The following is a 19,831-nucleotide window of genomic DNA, read 5'->3' as shown; positions in this document are numbered from 1 at the left end:
TAGTACGGGAAGTACGAATGGGAATGTGTAGTCTTGCTCAAATCTAAAGACCAGTTCGTGGGATGATCTTTCTGTGTTTACAGTGCAACCACAAGTCTGGTATGGAACGGACCTAGCTAAATAATTTTCTTTACTCTTAGCATAGTATAGATCAAGCAGAAGAGCGGGAAATTGATAAGATGTCTTGGGATCCGAAAGGCGTAAGAGGGGGCTTCCGTTGTGAGGTATATTCACGAGACGATGTAACCTTAGCGGGTAGGTATTTGCCCAGAGGTACATTGTAAAGATTTTGCTGAGATGGGGTTACCCACTACCCGATCTTCATATCAACGTGCCTCATGTCTGGAATGCTAACGGACATGTAATATCAATTCAAGATCTGCAATGCCATTGAATTATAATTTGCAGCTTGATCTATTTGACGTATGGGGAATTGATTATATTGGACCATTTGAAAATTTCCATGGCTATGAGTACATCATGGTGGCAGTGGACTATGTTTCTAAATGGGTGGAAGCTATACCATGCAAAAATGCTACTTCTAAGGAGACCATGAAGCTTTTCAAGGATGTTATATTCCCAAGATATGGAGTTCCGAGAGTAATAATCAGTGATGGAGGCTCTCACTTGATTGAGAAGGATTTCAGAAAAGTGCTGGAGAAAGCTGGAATAGAACATAGAGTTGCGACTGCCTATCATCAGCAGACAAATGGACAAGCTGAGACGTCGAATAAGCAGATCAGGGATATTTTCAAGAAGACAGTTACCAAAGGAGGCAAGGATTGGGCTTTAAGATTAAGTGATGCATTATGGGCTTATCAGGCTGCCCATAAGACCCCTATTGGAATGACACCATATCAATTGGTCTATGGAAAGACATGTCATCTGCCGGTGGAATTAGAGCATAAAGCTTACTGGGCAATTAAGGAGATGAATTTGGATTATGATGCCACTGGAATCAAGAGAAAAATTCAGATCAGTGAATTGGAAGAGATGAGATTGAGAGCTTACCACAGTGCTGAAATTTATAAAGAGAGAACAAAGAAGTGGTATGACAAGCGTTTGGAAAATAAAAGCTTCAAGTCGGGTGATAAAGTGCTATTATTCAATTCCAGGTACAAGCTTTTTGGTAAAAGGAAGCTTAAGAGCAAATGGGTCGGTCCATATTTTGTTCACAAAGTATTACCCTCTGGAGTAGCGGTGATCATGGACAAGAAAGGCGATCAATATAGTGTGAATGGGCAGCAACTGACGGTTTATTTTGAGCCAGATAAACAGGAACTCAAATCCTTTAATGTCTACACACTGGAGTAACAAATTGATGGCTCTGCCATGCTTGCGACGTTAAACAAAGTGTGTATGTATGCAAAAAAAGAAAAAGAAAAAAGCCCATGGGCTGTCGAGACGACTTCGGAATTCTTCAGCGGGACCGGTACCATTGGAAAGATCTCTCTGAAAGGAACTTGAATTCGACCTTCACTCGGAATTTCAAGGCCGATTCTGACTCCAAACTGAGGGTTTTCACGAGTATAAAGGTACGCCTCTACCCCATCTCTTTCCGTCAATCCAAACACAATTTTTCTGTTTTGAAGAGCAAGAAGCAGAGAAGAAGCCGAGAAGTCGAGATGGTGCGAAGTTCAACGAGATCCACGCCGGGCAGCAGGACACGCCCACGGGCAGTCTATTCCAGTGATATTCCATATGATAGTGATGCTTCCAACTCAATTAATCAAGCAGTTTTGAGGACTTCTTCGCATGCCAAGCGGAAGCTCTGTCTCGTTACTCCAACTTCGTCAGAGGACCCATCTCCACCACCATTCTATTATGTTCCGGTGATGGAGGTTGGCGAGCCAAGCACAAGGAGGTTGAAGAAGTACTATTAGGAAACGAAGGAGGTTCTCTACATCTCAAGTGATGAGGAATGCCAGATGCCTGTATATCGTCGATCTGAGCATCTCGTGATCAAGCAAGCTATCATTCAGAGCAAGTTGGACCTGATAGTTCGATGATGTCGGCTCTCTCCCATTCCTTCACCATCTCTGGATGGGGACCTTGACATCCTGGAAATGACCTCCACTGATGTTGCATCTGCTGAAGAATTGGGGACATCATTGGTGCAAGCTGGAGAGGAACCTCTTAAACATTTCACGGGAATTGAAGATTTAGACCGAAGTGATCATGCTGAGGAGGAAGAAGAGGAGGAACCAACAGAATGTGAAGCCACAGATGAAGATATTAGATATATGGGAGATGAAGAAGATTGTGAAAAGGAAGCCGCACTGGAAGAATCAATGCCTCACGATGGAAACCATGATGAGGAGAAAATGAAGCTCCAATGGATGATGAGCATGATTTTCCCATTGTGTGTTGTGCCATGTCCCGCGCCAACATTGCTGAGCATCGTATGGAGATCAGTCAAATTTTCTCTCGTCGTGAGTTTTTTGAGAAGGAAATCAAGAATAATTGTGAGGAGTTCGCGAAGGATATGAATTCTTTGGAGCTACACTTGTTCCGTTTGGAGAAGGTTCTGCGCATGAAAGGATTTATTTGACGACAGAAGACGGCCATCAAAACAACAGGCTATTTCTTTCTCTTTCTCTTTCTTTACAATGGGGACATTGTAGCATTTGAGTGTGGGGGAGGGAGCCTGGTTGTTTTTCTTTTTATTTTTGTTTAGGTTTTAGTGTAGTTTCTTTTAACTTAGACATGGCAAAAGGCTTTCTTTTTTGCTTCTGAGAAAGGTTTAGGTGCTTGTTGACATATAGTTGGGTAATTTGTGAGTGAATAAGCAATGGCGGGTTCTCAATACCTACCTTGAGAACGTTCCCTGTGTATGCCATTATCCTATCTAGGACAGCAGTAGGTTTAATTTTTGAGAGATTACATGGCGAGAATATAATAATTTAATATAATAGTATGGTTGAGTGATGTCTGGGTGCTTATTTGATGATGATGAGCTTAATAATTCTTTTCTTGCTTAGCTATTAAACAAGCTTGTCTTAATTTTTCTCTCACCCATGGTATAGTCTTTTGTCGAGTGCCTTTGCTTTATTGAGATGTTACTAAGTAAGAGCTTTTTCCGGAATTGTTTTGTGAATATCCCTAGTCTAAGAGTTCAATCCCTTTGACAAGAGCTTACTTGAGTGATCCTACCACCTAGCCAAAAAGATTTCATTTTGAGCTACTTATATAAGCATTCTCTTGCCTAGTGAGTTTTGTCAAGTTTGCATTCCTTGGGGAATGGGAGTTCCTTGATCTTGGTTATTTATTCACCCTTTTTGCTAGCCTTACTTGATCTTTTGAACCACATACATCTCTTTTGAGAAAATCTATCATTTGCTACATCCTATTTGAAAGAATACTTGGCTTTTTGTGCAAACATTGGAGTAAAGTTCTGTTACAAGAAAACTTACTGGAAAAGGAAGATGAAAAATGGTTACACTCTATCTAGAGAGTTTGTTCTTGTAAATTCAAGGTTGTGCAAGAGAAAGGTATTCAGAGAAAAAAGAAAAAAGAAAAAAAAAAGAAGAAAAAAAGAGGGAGAGAAGAAGATCAAGGATGAGGAAAAGTAAAGTGTATCATGCAAAGAGATTAGTGTGGGGGTATTCCAGAATCAAGTAAAGTGGAGTATGCAAAGAAAAAGAATTTATTTTGACAAGGTGAGTGCAAAAGCCAAGTTATTCTCTCTTGAATCTTACCAAGTGCAAATTGATGGAGGGGACGTCCTTGGTGCCCCGAGATCATTTCTATGCCATTACACATGTCCACCTTTCCCAAAAAAAAGTTTTTCACATATACATCCACTACAAAAACCTTTTGATGGGAACTTCATCTTTCTTATGAGGAATTCTTATTTGACTTGGCAATATCTTGGACAAGAGTTTGGCTATTTTTCCTACCGAGATCCACTAAAAGCTTTATTTTTAGAAGTAGGAGTGGTGAGGATGAGCGTTATATACTTTTTGTGTGCCTGTGAGGTTTTAAGCTCTTGTTGAAGAAGGACAAATTGAATTCTTGACATGGGGAGATAGCTTTTCATTCTGGTTCTTGCTCTGAAAATAGAATGTCTTTCTAAAGTGGGGTTTTCAACATTTGACTATTTCCTGTGGGGGTTAGAGAGTTGGTTGAGATGAGAAGTTCTATATGGCTTAGTCTTGATTTCGAACTGTTATGGCTTGGCTGAATTGATTAAGTATCTTGATTTTTGCTTAGCTATGCTAATCTTTCATGAGGGAAGTAATCGATCACTTACTCAAGGACGAGCAAGATCTAAGTGTGGGGGTGTTGTTGGCGTCGTTTATTGTATCATTTTATATCTCAATTAAGTGGCTATTCTATGTATTTTGATCACTTATGCCACTTGGCGCCTAACGATTAATACCGTTTTTGAGTATGTTGTGCTTTTTGGACAAAAGTGATAAATCGCAGGAAAAGTATGCAATTCGAGGAGAAATTGAACAAATGGAAGATATTCGGAAATTCAATTTAAAGACGAAGAAAAAGTTCGAAAACTAGAAGAACAAGGACCATGGAGAGATGGGCCGCGGGCCCTGGACAGGTGGGCCCAGGAAGGCCAGGCCATCCATGGGCGTGTCCTAGGCGCCCATGGGCGTGTGGGTCTCACCAGGTCGGTTTCAGAAGATCATCTGGAATCTGAAAGTACAGCCGACCTTGACACGAATTGGAAGGTTTCGTCAACGGTAAAGACTTGAAAACGTGGAAAATCAAGATGCACAAGTCCAGGACTCTGTCGATCCCTGCCTATATAAACAGAGGCCCTCCAAGCCAAAGGAACGAAGAATTTACGAAAGAGAGTTGTTGAAATAGGATCTAGCCGTCGAGAGGAGGGTTCTCGGTAGAAGTCATCGAGATCAGAGCCGAAGGCTAGGGGGCACCCATGGGATTGTCTAGACTAAGTCCCACTTGTTCCTTGTGGATTCGATATTAAACCTTAGAATACTCTAAGGGAAAAACTACAGCTGACACCATGCGCATGTGTGCGTAAAAGTCACCAACAAGTTTTTATGGCGCTGTTGTCGGGGAACAACTCAGTTCTTAGTTAGTCAGTCTATTTGAGTTTTTTTTGTTACCAACCCTCTAATCCTTAATCCTTTTCTAGTTCTTTTGTTTTTGTATTTTTCTTTGTACAGTCATGATAAAGGAAGAATTAGCCGAGAGTTTTTCTTTTTTATAGTCATGTAATTTTCAGAATTTTAATGCATTCCAAATTTGGTATGATCGTCTTGGTCCTCCCATCATAGGGATGATGCGGAAAATTATCACCAATTCCGTTGGTCATGATTTAAGTGAAGCTAAATTCTCACAATATTCGGATTTTATGTGCACTGCATGTGCCAAAGGAAACCTGATTTTAAGGCCCTCCTACCTAAAAAATCAAGCAAAATCACTCAAATTCCTTGAACATATTCAAGGTGATATATGTGGTCCTATCCAACCATTATCTGGATCATTTAGGTATTATATGGTTCTAATAGATACATTTACACGATGGTCTCACGTGTGTCTTTACATGAAACCATGCATTTGCCAAAATAATAGCTCAAACTATTAATTACGAGCACATTATACTGAACATCGAATTCAATCAATTTGAATGGACAATGCTGCAGAATTGACCTCATGTGCCTTCAATGACTATTGTATGGCCCTAGGAATTCAAGCTCGGTATTTTATCCCATATATCCATACTCAAAATGGCTTAATAGAATCTCTTATTAAGATAATTAAGCTCATTGCACGACCCCTATTACAGAATTGCAATTTACCAACCTCGTGTTGGGGTCATACAGTTTTACACGCTGCTGACTTAATTCAATTGTGACCTACTGCATATCATAATACTTCCCCTCTACAATTAGTACATGGAAATCCACCAAGCATTCCCATCTGTGTTAATTCAGTTGCGCTACATACGTACCGATCTCACCACTACAGCATATATCTATGGGCCAACACAGGAAATTGGGATCTACGTGGGGTATCAATCTCTGTCGATCATTAAATACCTTAAGCCTCTCATAAGGGACCTATTCACGTCCCGTTATGCTGATTGTATATTCAATGAAGACCATTTCCCGATATTAAGGGGAGATTTCAAGTACTAGAAACAATGCCAGAAAATCAATTGGATTATCCAAGGCATTTCCGCCTCAGATCCACGTACTCAAGAATTTGAACTCTAAGTTTAGAAAATTATCAGCAACATATTGCAAATAACATGCCAGACACATTTACTGACTACAAAGGTGTCACCAAATCCTAAAATCCTGCAAAAAAAATGTACCCAAAAGAGTGGAGGTACCCAACAAAACCACTCAACTCCCTATTCAAAATAAGATGGGGGAAAAGTACGACCACAAAAGAGGATATAGCTTCTCGCAAGCGCCAGAGGAAACAGAGGAAGAAACCATCTGAAACAGTAAATGCAAGTCAACCTCAAGTTGACAAATACCCAATGGGTAGTATACACTCAGTGGATGGGTAACATCCACAACCCAGCTCAATAGTGCACTGAATTCATGATGCTACGACATTGGAATACCCCGACTCCATCGTATTAGGAAATCATGAACGGTCACCAAGGGTACAAGAGATTTCCACCAACTATCTAGATTTTGGAGAATCATATTATCGAAAGACTACAATTGTCAACGCATACTTCTCCACAATGATTGCAAATAACCTCAAAAATGTTCCAGATCCCAAGACCATGGCAGAGTGTCAAAAACACTAGGACTGAACTTAATGGAAGGATGCAATCTAAGTAGAGATAGCTTCGCTCACAAAAAGAGAGGTATTCATAAAAGTAATACCTACACCTCAAAATATCTTCCCTATGGGGTTCAAATGGGTTTTCGTCCGGAAACGGAATGAGAACAAAGAGGTGATGAGATACAAAGTAAGGCTTGTAGCACAAGGGTTTACGTAGAGACCCGGTATTGATTTCAATGAAACCTATTCTCCAACCATGAGTGGAATCACATTCCGATATGTTATCTCATTGGCCGTTCAAAATCAACTATCTATGCAGTTGATGGATGTAGTGACCGCATACCTATATGTGTCACTTGATTTTGACATATACATGAAGGTTCCTGATGGAATCCAAATTCCGAATCCAAACGCAAATCACAACATGTATTGTGTAGAGCTCAATAAGTCACTATATGGCTTAAAGTAGTTGGGATGAATGTGGTACAACCGACTTAGTGAGGATCTTCTGCAGAAAGGTTACTCCAATAATGATGATTGTCCATGCGTGTTCATCAAGAAATCATCGACAGGATTTTGTATTATTTCAGTGTATGTTGATAGCCTAAATATCATTGGCAACACACAAGATATCAATGAAGCACGTGATCATCTAAAGACGGAATTTGAGATGAAGGATTTGGTTAAAACCAAATTTTGCTTAGGTTTACAACTCGAGCACCATCCCTCAGGAATTTTGGTACACCAAGCTACCTATATCCAGAAAATATTGGAGAAATTCAATATGGACAAATTATATCCATCTAAAACACTCATGGTTGTTCGATCTCTAGACATGAAGAAAGATCCATTTAGATCACAGGAAGATGAAGAAGATATACTGGGACACGAGGTTCTATATCTCAGTGCCATTGGAGCGCTCGTGTATCTTGCAAATCACATTAGGCCTGATATCGCATTTGTAGTGAACTTACTAGCTAGACACAGCGCTGCTCCGACTAAATACCATTGGGCAAGAGTTAAGAATATCTTCAGATATCTCCAAGGCACCAAAGATCTCAGTCTATTCTTTCAATTTCTAAGAAACCATGATTCAAACATGATTGGATACACTGATGCTGGCTATTTATCAGATCCCCACAACGCTAGATCACAGACAAACTTCGTGTTCATACATGGTGGCTTGGCCATTTCATGGAATTCTACCAAACAGACTCTAGTGGCTACATCCACAATCATTCTGAAATAATTGCACTATATGAGGCATCACGCGAATACATATGGCTTCGTAGAATGATAAACCACATAAAACAATCATGTTGTATTGGTTTCATTAAATCACCCACCATTATATACGAAGATAATGCTGCTTGTGTTGCTCAGATGCAAATGAGTTATATAAAGAACAATATCATTAAGCATATTGCCCCTAAATTGTTTTATCATCATGAATTGCAACAATATGGGGAGATAAACATCTTGCAAATGAAATATTGTGATAACCTCACATATTTATTTACTAACTCCTTACCAACTTCGACATTCCAAAAATATATTCATGGTATTGGTATGCGACAACTGCCGATTCTTCCATCGCGATGGTCGTCATGGTCCGTGCCCCCTTCGTCGTCATTCGGTCGACAGGCACTGCGTCGGACCAAGCACGATCACCCCGACCTCGACTCGATGCGAGCGACGTCATCAACTCGGGCAACCTTGGCTACTGCCTTGTTCACGGCCTCACGTCGTTCTCCTACTCACCAACCGTGAGTACCGCCGACTCGCCGCCATCGGAAGTTGATGTCCCCTCGGAGTTTCCATCCCCGACGCCTGCGTAGGTCACCCCAACGGTGCCAGGGCTGAGCTGCCCTGGCCTCATAGCCGACACAGTGGTGCGCTGCTTCAACAGCGATGCACCCACGTCCGACAGTGCCGCGCCCGCGACTGGCACTGTACCGCCGATAACCTCCCCGATGACACCCAACTCTAACCTCAAGGTTAACCCGGGTGGCACCAATGTGGCTCTCCTTGGGATCCCCCTACTACTTTGACATGGCCACTGAAACAACCTCCAGCGACACCACGATCGCTCCACGCACTTTGACCTCCACTCGGGCCCACCGCCTCCTCCGCCACTTCGCAACTGCAGCAGCGAATAGCCATCCTGGCCTTCGCCCTGCTCTTGGTCCCCGGCATCCACGGGCCTCCGTTTCGGGGCGTCCAATGGCGTGGCGCCGGCTACCTTTGCACGCTGAAGATCGGCGATGCTACGGTGCGGTGGAACGGTGGTGTGGTGGAGTGGCGGCACAAGAGAGCGACGACATAGGCAAGGCGAGCAGCGGCAAAGCGGCGCGATTGGTCTGGCAGCCAAGTTGGAAGAAACCATAACCCTAACCATCGCCGCACGCCCCTTTATCCGCCGCGCACGTCCTGGCCTAGGTCGGTTGAGGACGTGGGCACACATGTGTGTGGGGTGGGGAGGGGAGGGTGTGTGTGTTCAGTGGACTGAGGCTTTAGGACCCTACAATCAGTCTCTAGCATGTGTATAGGATGCGAGCCTTTGCGAGGAAGTAGGGTGTAAGTGTGGTATGAGTGGAACATATGCATCATTATACTCTCGTGAAAAGAAGGGATATTAAAGTAGAGAAAATGAAATAAGTACACTTCTAAAAGTGAAATGGGGTGGGATATGCCAAGGGAAGAAAATCTGCCTCCAATATCCCTGTTCAAGTTGGGATACTCAAGATTATATGTGACTCTGTGATGGTGTAGTCCTGGTTCTCCTCCAGCTGGTCAGCCAGGTTAAACTACTGTTGTTCATGGTTCCAAGTCCCAACAAGCACCCCGATCTCTGCACCATCCATCGTTGCTGCAGATGCAGTGTGGCCTGTCAACGCCTGACCGGTGAGATGAGAGGAACTGAACAGCACGGATCACAAGACCGATCGTGTGGCCCGCGAAACGAACAACATAACGGTCCCTACTATTCATTTAGCGGTGACTCCCTTCCCAACACACCCAAGACTCCACCTCGGGCACTTCCCAGGCATCTCCAAGCGCATCTCCGATCTCCTCCAGCTTCCGCAGGTACCACTTCCCCCTCTTCTCCTCCATAGGTCTGTGGTGGATGATTCGGAGGCGCTGGTTCGTGCCTCCTTGGGGGATGTGATTGATGCTGAAGGGAAGGTGGTGGTGCAAGATAAGGGTAAGGAGGCTCGTGCGGGACCTGGCACCACAAAAATGAGGAATCATCTATGGGCTCCAAATTGTGGTATGGGCTGTAAGGCCCGTTAGGGTTTCAACGACAACAGTGGAACAAGGGCTTTGGACACGGCGATCGATGACTTCACGGGCTCTAGGTAGGCCAGCCCAGCCTAGTCCCGATCCGTCTAAAGGCGGCTCCGACCAAGGTTCGAAAATTCGTTTGGCACCCGAAAACCGCCCCCAGTAATTTTCCAATGTTCATGAAAACGGGAAAATTCGGTCGAAATTTGGTGAGAATTTGAACAAATTCACTTAGTCAAATTTATAAATTGAAGGCACAATTCAGGCGAACCGACCATTTGGTAACCACTCGAATTCTATCAAAAATCGACCGCATTTCCCGCATTTTATTTGTGATCGAAAACCGCTCAAATTCCATCGAAAACTGTTCGATTTTATCGAATTTCAGTGAATTTTAAGAAACCCCCAAAAAATTGCCCAACTTTATAAAATCGATAACTAATCCATCTGAGCTTCAAATCTACATGATTAAAGTATTTATACTCATAAAAAAGTTATATATTTTGTATGAAAAAATATATTTGCTAAACCTAGTTAAATGCATAGATAATTCTTTGCTAATCCAAAAATCATGAAACTAATTTTGTTAGTTTTCTTACATGATCATACGTCTTTTAAAAATACATGAACTCATGAAATAGTTATTGTAACATACAGGATTGTGTAAATATATTGTAACTAGATTAATTCATAACTAACCCTTCACATGTCCAAATTTAGTGAAATCACTTTTATTAGTTTAATTATACTATGCTTTATATAGAAAAATAATAGTAGACATGAAAAAGTTAATTACAGTGCTATTTCTTAACATATTCACTTTACGCTTACGAACTTTGTAAAAATTATAGAGAAATTAATAAAACTCTAAATAAAGTGAAATAAATTTTAAAGATCCTCCTAAGATACGCTCTAGATAAGAAAAATATGTGTTTACATGTTAAATATTTTCTTAATATGATGAGTCAAATCATTCAAACTTCCTCCATATAAAATATGATGCAAATGATGTTATTTTTGAAAAAATTTCACAGAAGATTTTAGAATTGTCTCTAGTATTTTTATTTTTTTTTAAAAAAAAATTAATTCAAATTTAAAAACCGATTGAATTTAAAATTTGGTGCCGACCGAATTAACCGGTTTTCAGCGGTTTAGGGTCCGTTTGGTTCAAGGGATGAGGTGGGATGGGATGGGGCGATCCCTGTTTTTTGTTGTTTGGTTCAGGGGCAGCAGGGATGGGATGATCCCTCCTGAGGAATATTCTCTCAATATGCTGGATGAAGATATCCCTCAAAATATATGGGATGAAGCCATCCACCTTTGCTAATCATGCACATTAGTAAAATAATTAATGATATTAGTATACTTGTATTACTTATTAGTACATATTACTACGAGATTAGAATTTGTAAGGGTTAATGTACTAATTATTGCTAATTAATGAGCTAATTAGAGTATGATTATGGTTAATTAGTATATTTTATTGTTAATTAGTAATGATTATGGCAAGACTAACGTTAATACATGTTGATTAGTGTATTATTAATAATTATTATTTAAATTAAAAAATATAATTAGTTGATGATTCTCATCCTCATCCGTCCTCGTCCCTCCAACAAAAAAAAAGAGACTCATCCCATCCAACCAACTAAACAAAAAACAGGATCATCTCATCCTTAAAAACAGGAACGATCATATCCCATCCTACTTTGTCTCCCAACCAAACGGACCCTTCCGTGTCGTTCCCGTTCCCCTCTGGCCTCCTCTGTACCCCCCCCCCCCACCCACCTTGGCCTCGTTGGATTCAAATCGAAATTCAGGAAGGGATAGCGCACGTGGCATTGGATTTCCTTCCTTACCTCTCTCCGCGCCAAATCCCAAACCAAGCCCCCAAATAAATACTCCGCTAGGGCCGCCGGAGGGGAGACAGGACAGGCCGGCAGGCAGAGCGAGAGAGAGAGAGATTGATACGAGAGCAGACGGAGATTTGATTTCTCGTCTCGTCTCTGCCCTGAGATAGATCAACACCTATCTAATCTACCATGGGGCTGCTGGATCCGAAGCGCCTCATATCCATGCAGCGGCAACGGGACCAGGATTGGCGCCGGCGGCAAGCCCAAGCCCGTAGTAAGCCTCCTCCTCCTCCTCCTCCCCCTCTCCCTGGTAGGGGTTCATGCTATTTCTGTGCATGCCAAGCCCCAGCGGCAGAGGCTTATCTCTTATGGAACAATAAAGACATGTTTTTCCCCCTTCTTGAGGTGAAGAGAAAGGCATCTATATGAGCATCTTTTTTAAAAAAAATTATCGTGTTTTCTGTGTAGTCTCGTGCAGAGTAATTTTTTTGATGGACTAGCCAATGCAAAATCTTAATTTGGTGGATAAAAAGACTATCTTTTCGTGTTTGACACCCATCTCCTTAATGTTTCGATGTGAATTTATGCACACACACAAGAAAAATAGCATTTTTTTTTTGGGTGGAAGGAGATTTCTAGAGAGAGAATATTTCAGTGATCAAACAATGCTACTAATCTATAAGTGAGCAGGGAGGCTAATTCCTTTCGTTAACTGGTATAAGTTAGATCCGAGATGAGCCTTGTGAGGGAGGAGATCATCCGAAGATATAAGAGTATATCTATCGCAATGGCAGATGGCGTCACTGTCTTGCTCCTTTTGGCTTTACCTAGATTGACGAGACTTGGAGGAGGCTGCTCAGCTCTGCACAAAAAATTCGTGCTCGATTTTTTTGTTCCCATGTTGTTAGTGTTGTTGCACAAAAGTTAAACAAGAGGGGGGCAAATTGATTTCTCTTGTGTGCGTTGGTGTGCTTGAGTTTGCTGTTTTGTTTCTCAAGTGTCTGTATTATTCATAATCATGCACGATGTGCTGCAGATGGATTGATTTCTTCACGGGCTAAAAAAAGGGGCTCACCCTTCCAACTAGATGACGATTCTCAGGATGGTGAAACAGAGTTATATTTAGGACCAAGGCTCCCAGAGGTATGACATTCTTTTTTATATATATAATGGAAGACTTAGTGCAATTAAAACATCACGATCACTGCTTGAATTGCACAAATCAGTGCACCTAGCTAAACAAAGGATTATGAGCTGATATTTTGGTGCTGTAATCTCCTGGAGTCCTACTGCATTGGTAGCGTCGCTTTTTTCCAACTGTGTAATTAACAATCCAGTACAACACAGTCTCCATATAGTGCTTGCTCCTAAGCATAATAACGGGCACTTGCCATTAATCTCCTTGTCATCTAAAAGTTCTTTAGAATGTATGCACATCTTTTTAACAAAGAAGGTTGCTTTCTATGTTGGTCATAACTCAGTATATCTTTGCAGACATCATTAAGTTCTGTTTCCCATATCTAACAAGTGTGACAGTTATCTCCATTAGACCATTACCAGCAATACGTTGTAACTTGAGAGCTGCATATCCTTGTAGGATGTCATTCGCTTATCTAGTTTGTTCAGTCTATTATCCGATAACTTCAGTTACAAAGGTTTATGTCATGTATCTTACATTGTACCTGCCAATGTTGTTCGTATCTATTACATAATTATATGGGCTTTCCTGCCGTTTACATATTGAGATGCACTTTTGGTACCCTGTCCAGAAGTGCATGTTTGTTCTGTTCCTTTGCTACCAATCTACCATTGACTTGCTTGCTATCGTACTATAAAACATCATCATGTCCATTTTAGTTGGCACAGATGCAAAGAAACCAGTATTGTTGGGTGCTGCATGCCTGATTCAGGCAGCAAGACACTTTTTAGTAAAAAGTTACCAATAGATTTCGTAGTAATAATCGGATCTGGCCGCTGACAGTGTTTTTAAGTAGCTACCAAGAACACTTTGTGCAATCATGTGTATAGCACCTAGTTTACAGTGGTACCCCATATTTTTCTTAGTTCTTTTACCCCTCCAACTGAATTAACCATTTGCCATTACAGTTCTAATGCCAAACTCCTCTCCATGCTTCTGCATTCAGGACATCTTGTGTCATATACATTCCCTGATGCCAATGGAAGATGCTGCCCGAGTATCCTGTGTGTCTCGTGCCTTTCTACGTTCCTGGAGATGCCATCCCAACCTCGCTTTCAGTAAAGAAACGTTGGGGTTGAATAAAAAGGCATGTGGAAATGATGAATTGGCCAGAGATTTCTCTAGCAAAGTTGACAACATTCTGAAAAAGCACTCAGGCATTGGAGTGAAGGCACTCAAGATTCACATGTTTAATGATTTCAATGCGAAGGACTCTTGTAATCTTGACAGTTGGCTTCAGATTGCTGTTACACCAGGAATTGAAGAACTCACAGTGAGACTTCCATTTAAGGCAAAGTACAACTTCCCATGTTCACTTTTGTCTAATGGGAGTGGAGACTCAATCCGATATCTTCACCTTGCCTGTTGTTCCTTCCGTCCCACAGCCAAACTTGGTTGGTTTAGAAGCCTGACGAGACTGCATCTTAATTTTGTCCGTACTACGGGGGATGATTTAGGGTGCCTTCTTTCCAGTTCTTTTGCTTTGGAGCGGTTGGAAATCAGGTATTGTAATAGGATAGTTTGCCTGAAGGTACCTTGCGTGCTGCAGCGGCTCAGCTACCTTCAGGTGCTTGATTGCGAGGGGTTGAAAGTGATAGACAGTGAAGCTCCAAATATATCTAGCTTTTGGTTCCATGGGTACGATGTTCAACTATCACTTGGAGAAACATTGAAAATGAAAAATCTATTCATAGCCTTCTCCGGCGCAGTTCATTACACTCGTATGGAACTTCCATTTAGCATGCCGAATCTTGAAACTCTTACGATAGTTTCAGGAAGCGAGGTATACTCTAAATTTTTTATTGTGGACTAGCAATATGCATATGATGATACTGCAGCAGTGATACCTTGGAGAGCAACTAATCTGACATCTTTATGCAGATGGCCGACACACCAATGCTGCAAAGCAAATTTCTCCACCTCAAGAACCTAACTATTATTCTTACGGCAGTATCCTTTTCTCCAGGATATGATTATATTTCCCTGGTTTCCTTTTTGGATGCTTGTCCCTCCTTGGAGAATTTTGATTTGGATGTAAGTCACTGTTCACACTGCTATGATATTTATTCAGCTACTATGGTGGAACAATGACTCTTTTTTTCCCCATCTTTTTCATCTTAGGTAACACATCGAGCGATGGAGCATGTCTCGATTTTCACAGATCCCTCGGACCTGAGGAGGATGAGAGAACAGCACCATCACAAGATGAAGAGCATGAAGATCCGAGGATTCTCCTCTGCGAAGAGCTTGGTTGAGCTAACATGCCATGTTGTCGAGAGTGTAACGTCACTTGAGTGCCTTACGTTGGAGACTTGTCAGAGTTCTTCGAGATGCTGGCTGCCTTGGAACAAATCTGGCAAGTGCACCCCACTACCCATGGGCGTTCTCATTGAAGCTCAGCGAGCACTATCGGCTATCAGGACATACATTGAGCCTAAAGTTCCCTCCACAGTAAAGCTACATGTTGTGGAGACTTGCAGCCGATGCCATGCTGTTGAACAACTTTAGATGTCTGAGTTTGGCATACGATTTATTGTAGGTTTTAGACGGGTTGTGGTTTCTAAAATTATCAGGCGTGACCATTGTGTTATTTTATGGATAACTTTGCTATGTTATTTTTAAACTGTATGTATTTCCACAGAAGTGATAAACAGTGATTGGCTGTTTTTCTCTGTGGACAAAGCTTGCCAGTAAGTAGTACTACGCTACGTGAGGTTAGGCGTTCCAACGGTACGTCAGCTAGCCATAAGAGTAGAGTAGCTGCATTAAACTTTTGGCAACGTGGATAGGAGATAAGAGAGCAAAATTCATTACCCTATTATAACACATTCATTGGTATATTAATTATGCTCTTTCTTTATAGATGTGATCAACTCTATTGATTTGTAGCTACTATTTGACTTGACTGTTATTGGAACGGACGTCCCAAAACCTCACAGCCACTGGACAGGCCAAAGAGACCCCACTGAAACATTAGAGATGGGAGATGGCAACCAACCATCCCTCCCTTCTCCGCCGTCACTGAAACATTTGATGGAGCATCAACGAGACAGAAGAGCAGGTCGTTGGAATTATAACGACCAGCGTGGCCTTGCCAGTCCTCTCTCTCTCTCGGACTGGGTCATCAGCTTGTCAGTTTCAGTTTCAGTGGTCGTGTAGTAGCTGCAAGGCATAGGGTCTATTTGTTTGAGCTAGTATTTTTGGTTTTTGGTTGAAAAACTAGTTTTTGTTTCTGGTTGATGATTTTTTGTTATTGATTTTTTAATAAATTTTTAGCTTCTCAGCACACTAAAAACTAAAATAACTTCTCGCATCTTGCTTCTCAGCTTTTAGTTTTTATACCTTCAGAAACAAGCTTTTCAACTTTTTAAAAGCTAACTCAATAGCTAACCGTTTGATTGAGCTTCTGACTTCTAACAAGTAAGAAATCAGCAGAAGCCAGAGTATGTTCCTACTCATGCATATATAAGCAGCTCTTCTAGCTGCTACATGCTTTTAGGTGATCCATTGTCAGTCAATTGGGGTGGGCCCTTGTTCATCTGCCTTGTGCTTATCATGTTACGAGTCCCAAATCCAAAGTTTTCTTGTAAGCTTAATTTCAGGCGAAATCAGTTCCGCTTTCAATCGTTAGGCAGCTCAAGCTTATGTTAGGAGGCTTAATTACACACCCTAAGCTTGCCATGTCTAACCTTAGGCAGCCACAGTTTTAGTAGTCAATGTGTGATTGGTGCTATAACTTAGTCAGTCTAACTTCTTAGCCTCTCGATCTACTTGTCATAGATTGAAATATTTTGCCAAGACTAACCTTAGATGTCTTAGGCAAGAATATGTGGCAAAATTAGCTATGAACCAAACATACCTACGATAGCTTTGGCCACCGGAATAGAGCTAGCAGCTCGATCAAGCTTTCTTCGTACTCCTTACCTTGGAGGTGTCTGAGATACAGAATGAAACTTTTCATTTGCGACAAAGCGACTGTAAATCATGGAACTATAGTCGATGCTGCCGCCACCGCCATGTTGGGTCGACAGGTTAGGGGAAGATAGTTTACCGGAGGTCCTTCAGTGACCCTCGAACTTAGATGGAGAGCGCGCGGCATGGAGCAGCGCCGACCAGCAGAGGTGACGGGCACGAGGGCAGCTCCGCAAGGCAGCGAGGACGCCGCCGCCAGCCAGGCGAGGCGGCGGACCGATGGTGGGCAGGGCTAGGAGGTGGGGTCGGGAAGCAAGGATGAGCATGCGCGAGTTGGCAGTGGTTGAGTGGATAGAGCACGGGAGCAAACAGACGTGAGGTAGAAGATGGTCTCGACGTTGGATCCCAACCCCATGGCTGCAATCCTCCTGTAAATAGTCAATCTTACAAAGAAAAAGAAAAGAATGTCCGTTAGGGGGGCCAAATATTGCAAAGAAAAAGAAAAGAATGTCCGTTAGGGTGGCGAGTCAGACTGGCAGGTCGAGGCATGGTTTTTGTGCTCGTCATGCCACATGGACTCTACTTTTAGGTTAAGTTTTTTAGCTTCTGTTTCTCGCTAAAATAAACAGTCTACTTTTGTTGGTTTTGGCTGTAGTTTTTGAGAAGCAAAAACAATCTTTAGTATTATAAGAGCCTGAGAAGCCAGAAGCAGATTAGAATGTGCTCGTACTTAGAAGCAGACTTTTGGAGAAGCCACAGTTTATAGAAACCCAAACAAACAGAGCCTACCAAGAGGCTTCCCAATCGATTGACAGAGTTGTCTCTTGCCTAGACACGGTGGCCCCACCATGTGGGCCTCGGAGACAACCGAGCGCACCAATCAATCGATCTGGCCACGCATCACGTGGTATGCTGCAAAAGCGACAATGCCTATCTTTAACAATTTAAATGCGATTGCGTTCGTGAGCTGCCAGATGGTCCACGTAGTTTTTTACACGCATCGTCCGATAGCAAATAAACAGTAACTAACATGTCCAAAGTCACAACATACAGTAAAAATTTACCGCACTAGAATCTTCTGCACGAGCGTAGCCCTCGTCACGGTCGGATCTAGCTGGACCTGTCACCGCCGGCCTCTGCCTTCCGTCATCGCCTTCGCACGAGGTTAGCCCCGACCTGGGCTCCGACAGTGAGGCAACCCCTTCCTCCTCCTCTGGTTAGCCCCACTGGCGATCTTGTTCAGTAAATACGACACACACACGCTCAGCACAATGGCCAGCGCCACAGAGCCCCCAACCCCTAGCTTCCTCCTCAGTGATGAATATTGTTTCCCTCCTCTGGTTTGCCTCTTACCTCCTTGCTGTCTGGCACCGCGGTAAGCCTTCCCTTTCAGCCGTTCTGCACGCTTTGACCTCCACTAGGGCACACCACCTCGTCTGTCGCTTAGCGACTACAACAGTGAACCGCCATCCTGTCCTCCGCCCAGGCTCTTGGTCCCCAGCGGCCAAGGGCCTCTGCTTCGAGGCCTCAAACGGCCTCCAACGAGGAGTACACTCCACTCTGAAGATCGGCAGCGCGGTGGAACGACGGTGTGGTGGAGTGACGGCGTAGGAGAGCGACGACACAGGTGAGGCGAGTAGTAGCAAAGCGGCGCGTCGGGTGCAACGATCGCATCGGGTGAAACCCTAAACCTAATCATCGCCCCTCGCCCGTTTATCCCTTGCGCGTCCTGGCCTGGGCCGGCTGAAAGGCCGCCAAGGCCCAGGCCCAGGTTGCCGGCCTACCTCCCCCCTCCTAGGCCCCCTGCACCTGCCTGAAAGGCCGCCTGGGCTGCGGCCCAGGTTGTCTCAGCCCCTTCCTGCCTACGCCCCCCCCCCCCTACTTGGACCATTGGGACCAAAGGCCGAATGGGCCTTATCCCAAGTTGTCTCGGTCCCAAGGTCAAGATCCACTGTTACTAGATGTTTTCAATCAACCCTCTAAGTTTCATCAAAATTACAGTACAATTATTAATTTAAGTTATATTTATTGTACTTTTCTATTTTATCCCTAGACTTTAACAGTAATGGTACTCTCTGTTGTAACTTTATATTCTAGACCCTGTATTATCTGGATGCTATAATATTCAATGTGTTTGCTATTATGAATTATCTATAACATGCAGTTGTGTTACCGGCCGTGTTAATTTTGCAATTGAGATTATTTTTCTTGCATAATTACATATTAATTCATCTTAATTAAGCCTAAAGTGCTCTTATGCCCAAAAGTGCTTAATTCAAGCAGAATTAAAAATACAAAATCAAATGAAGTGATTACCTCAATTTAATATTTGAGAAACACAAGGTAATGGAACTATAGAATCTACTACATATTTGCATATTATCCACCATAATTGTGAGGGCTACATTTTGTCATATTGACTTAATGACTACCTTCAATGTGTTCTTCCAAATATTCTACTTAGCATAACACAAGGTAATAGTGTGATAGCCCAAAATTCTTAATCAAGTAATTAAGCATTCTTGAGCATCATTAGCATCATAGTTGAAGTGTTGAGTAAGTAATTGATGCAATTAAAAGTTAGACAAAAATGGTTAAGTTTAATAATAATTGGTGCCTTGTGAAGCAACTCACAAAATTGCTATGAAACATAGGGTTGTAAATAATTTTATAAATTAGTCCATGATAGGGGAAGAATATTAGTGATATTTTCCAAATTTTTTGGAATCAAATTGAGGCCTTAAAAATCTGGACAGGTTGCAAATTTGGAAAATTTTAATACTAATTCGGCTCAGGCTTTTTGGGTCAAACTAGTTAAAATGGGTTGCACAAGAATTATAGATTCCAACAA

General features: G+C 42.3%; 2 protein-coding genes and 1 long non-coding RNA gene across 3 annotated transcripts; 2 read left to right on the top strand and 1 right to left on the bottom strand.

Moving 5' to 3' along the window:
- Positions 1 to 384: 384 nt before the first annotated feature.
- LOC133927758 (uncharacterized) lies at positions 385 to 1,314 on the top strand. Its single transcript, XM_062374161.1, has one exon. It carries the CDS (start codon positions 385 to 387, stop codon positions 1,312 to 1,314), a length of 930 nt encoding a protein of 309 aa, XP_062230145.1.
- A 10,489-nt stretch (positions 1,315 to 11,803) lies between these two features.
- On the top strand, positions 11,804 to 15,736 carry LOC133927129 (putative F-box/LRR-repeat protein At3g49150). Its single transcript, XM_062373438.1, has 5 exons — positions 11,804 to 12,144; positions 12,907 to 13,013; positions 14,015 to 14,851; positions 14,950 to 15,102; positions 15,190 to 15,736. The coding sequence occupies exons 1-5, from the start codon at positions 12,060 to 12,062 to the stop codon at positions 15,574 to 15,576; spliced, it is 1,569 nt and encodes a 522-aa protein (XP_062229422.1). The 5' UTR covers positions 11,804 to 12,059; the 3' UTR covers positions 15,577 to 15,736.
- A 1,221-nt stretch (positions 15,737 to 16,957) lies between these two features.
- Positions 16,958 to 17,384, bottom strand: LOC133927130 (uncharacterized). The gene is made up of 2 exons (XR_009911270.1): positions 17,120 to 17,384; positions 16,958 to 17,003 (listed from the first exon to the last, which is right to left on the bottom strand). It is a non-coding gene; the product is annotated as an uncharacterized LOC133927130 (long non-coding RNA).
- Positions 17,385 to 19,831: the final 2,447 nt, after the last annotated feature.

The sequence above is a fragment of the Phragmites australis genome, chromosome 8 (genome assembly GCF_958298935.1).
Source record: "Phragmites australis chromosome 8, lpPhrAust1.1, whole genome shotgun sequence".
NCBI lineage: Eukaryota > Viridiplantae > Streptophyta > Magnoliopsida > Poales > Poaceae > Phragmites > Phragmites australis.
Note: the sequence above shows the minus strand (reverse complement) of the source record. Positions and strands in the feature narration are given on the sequence as shown.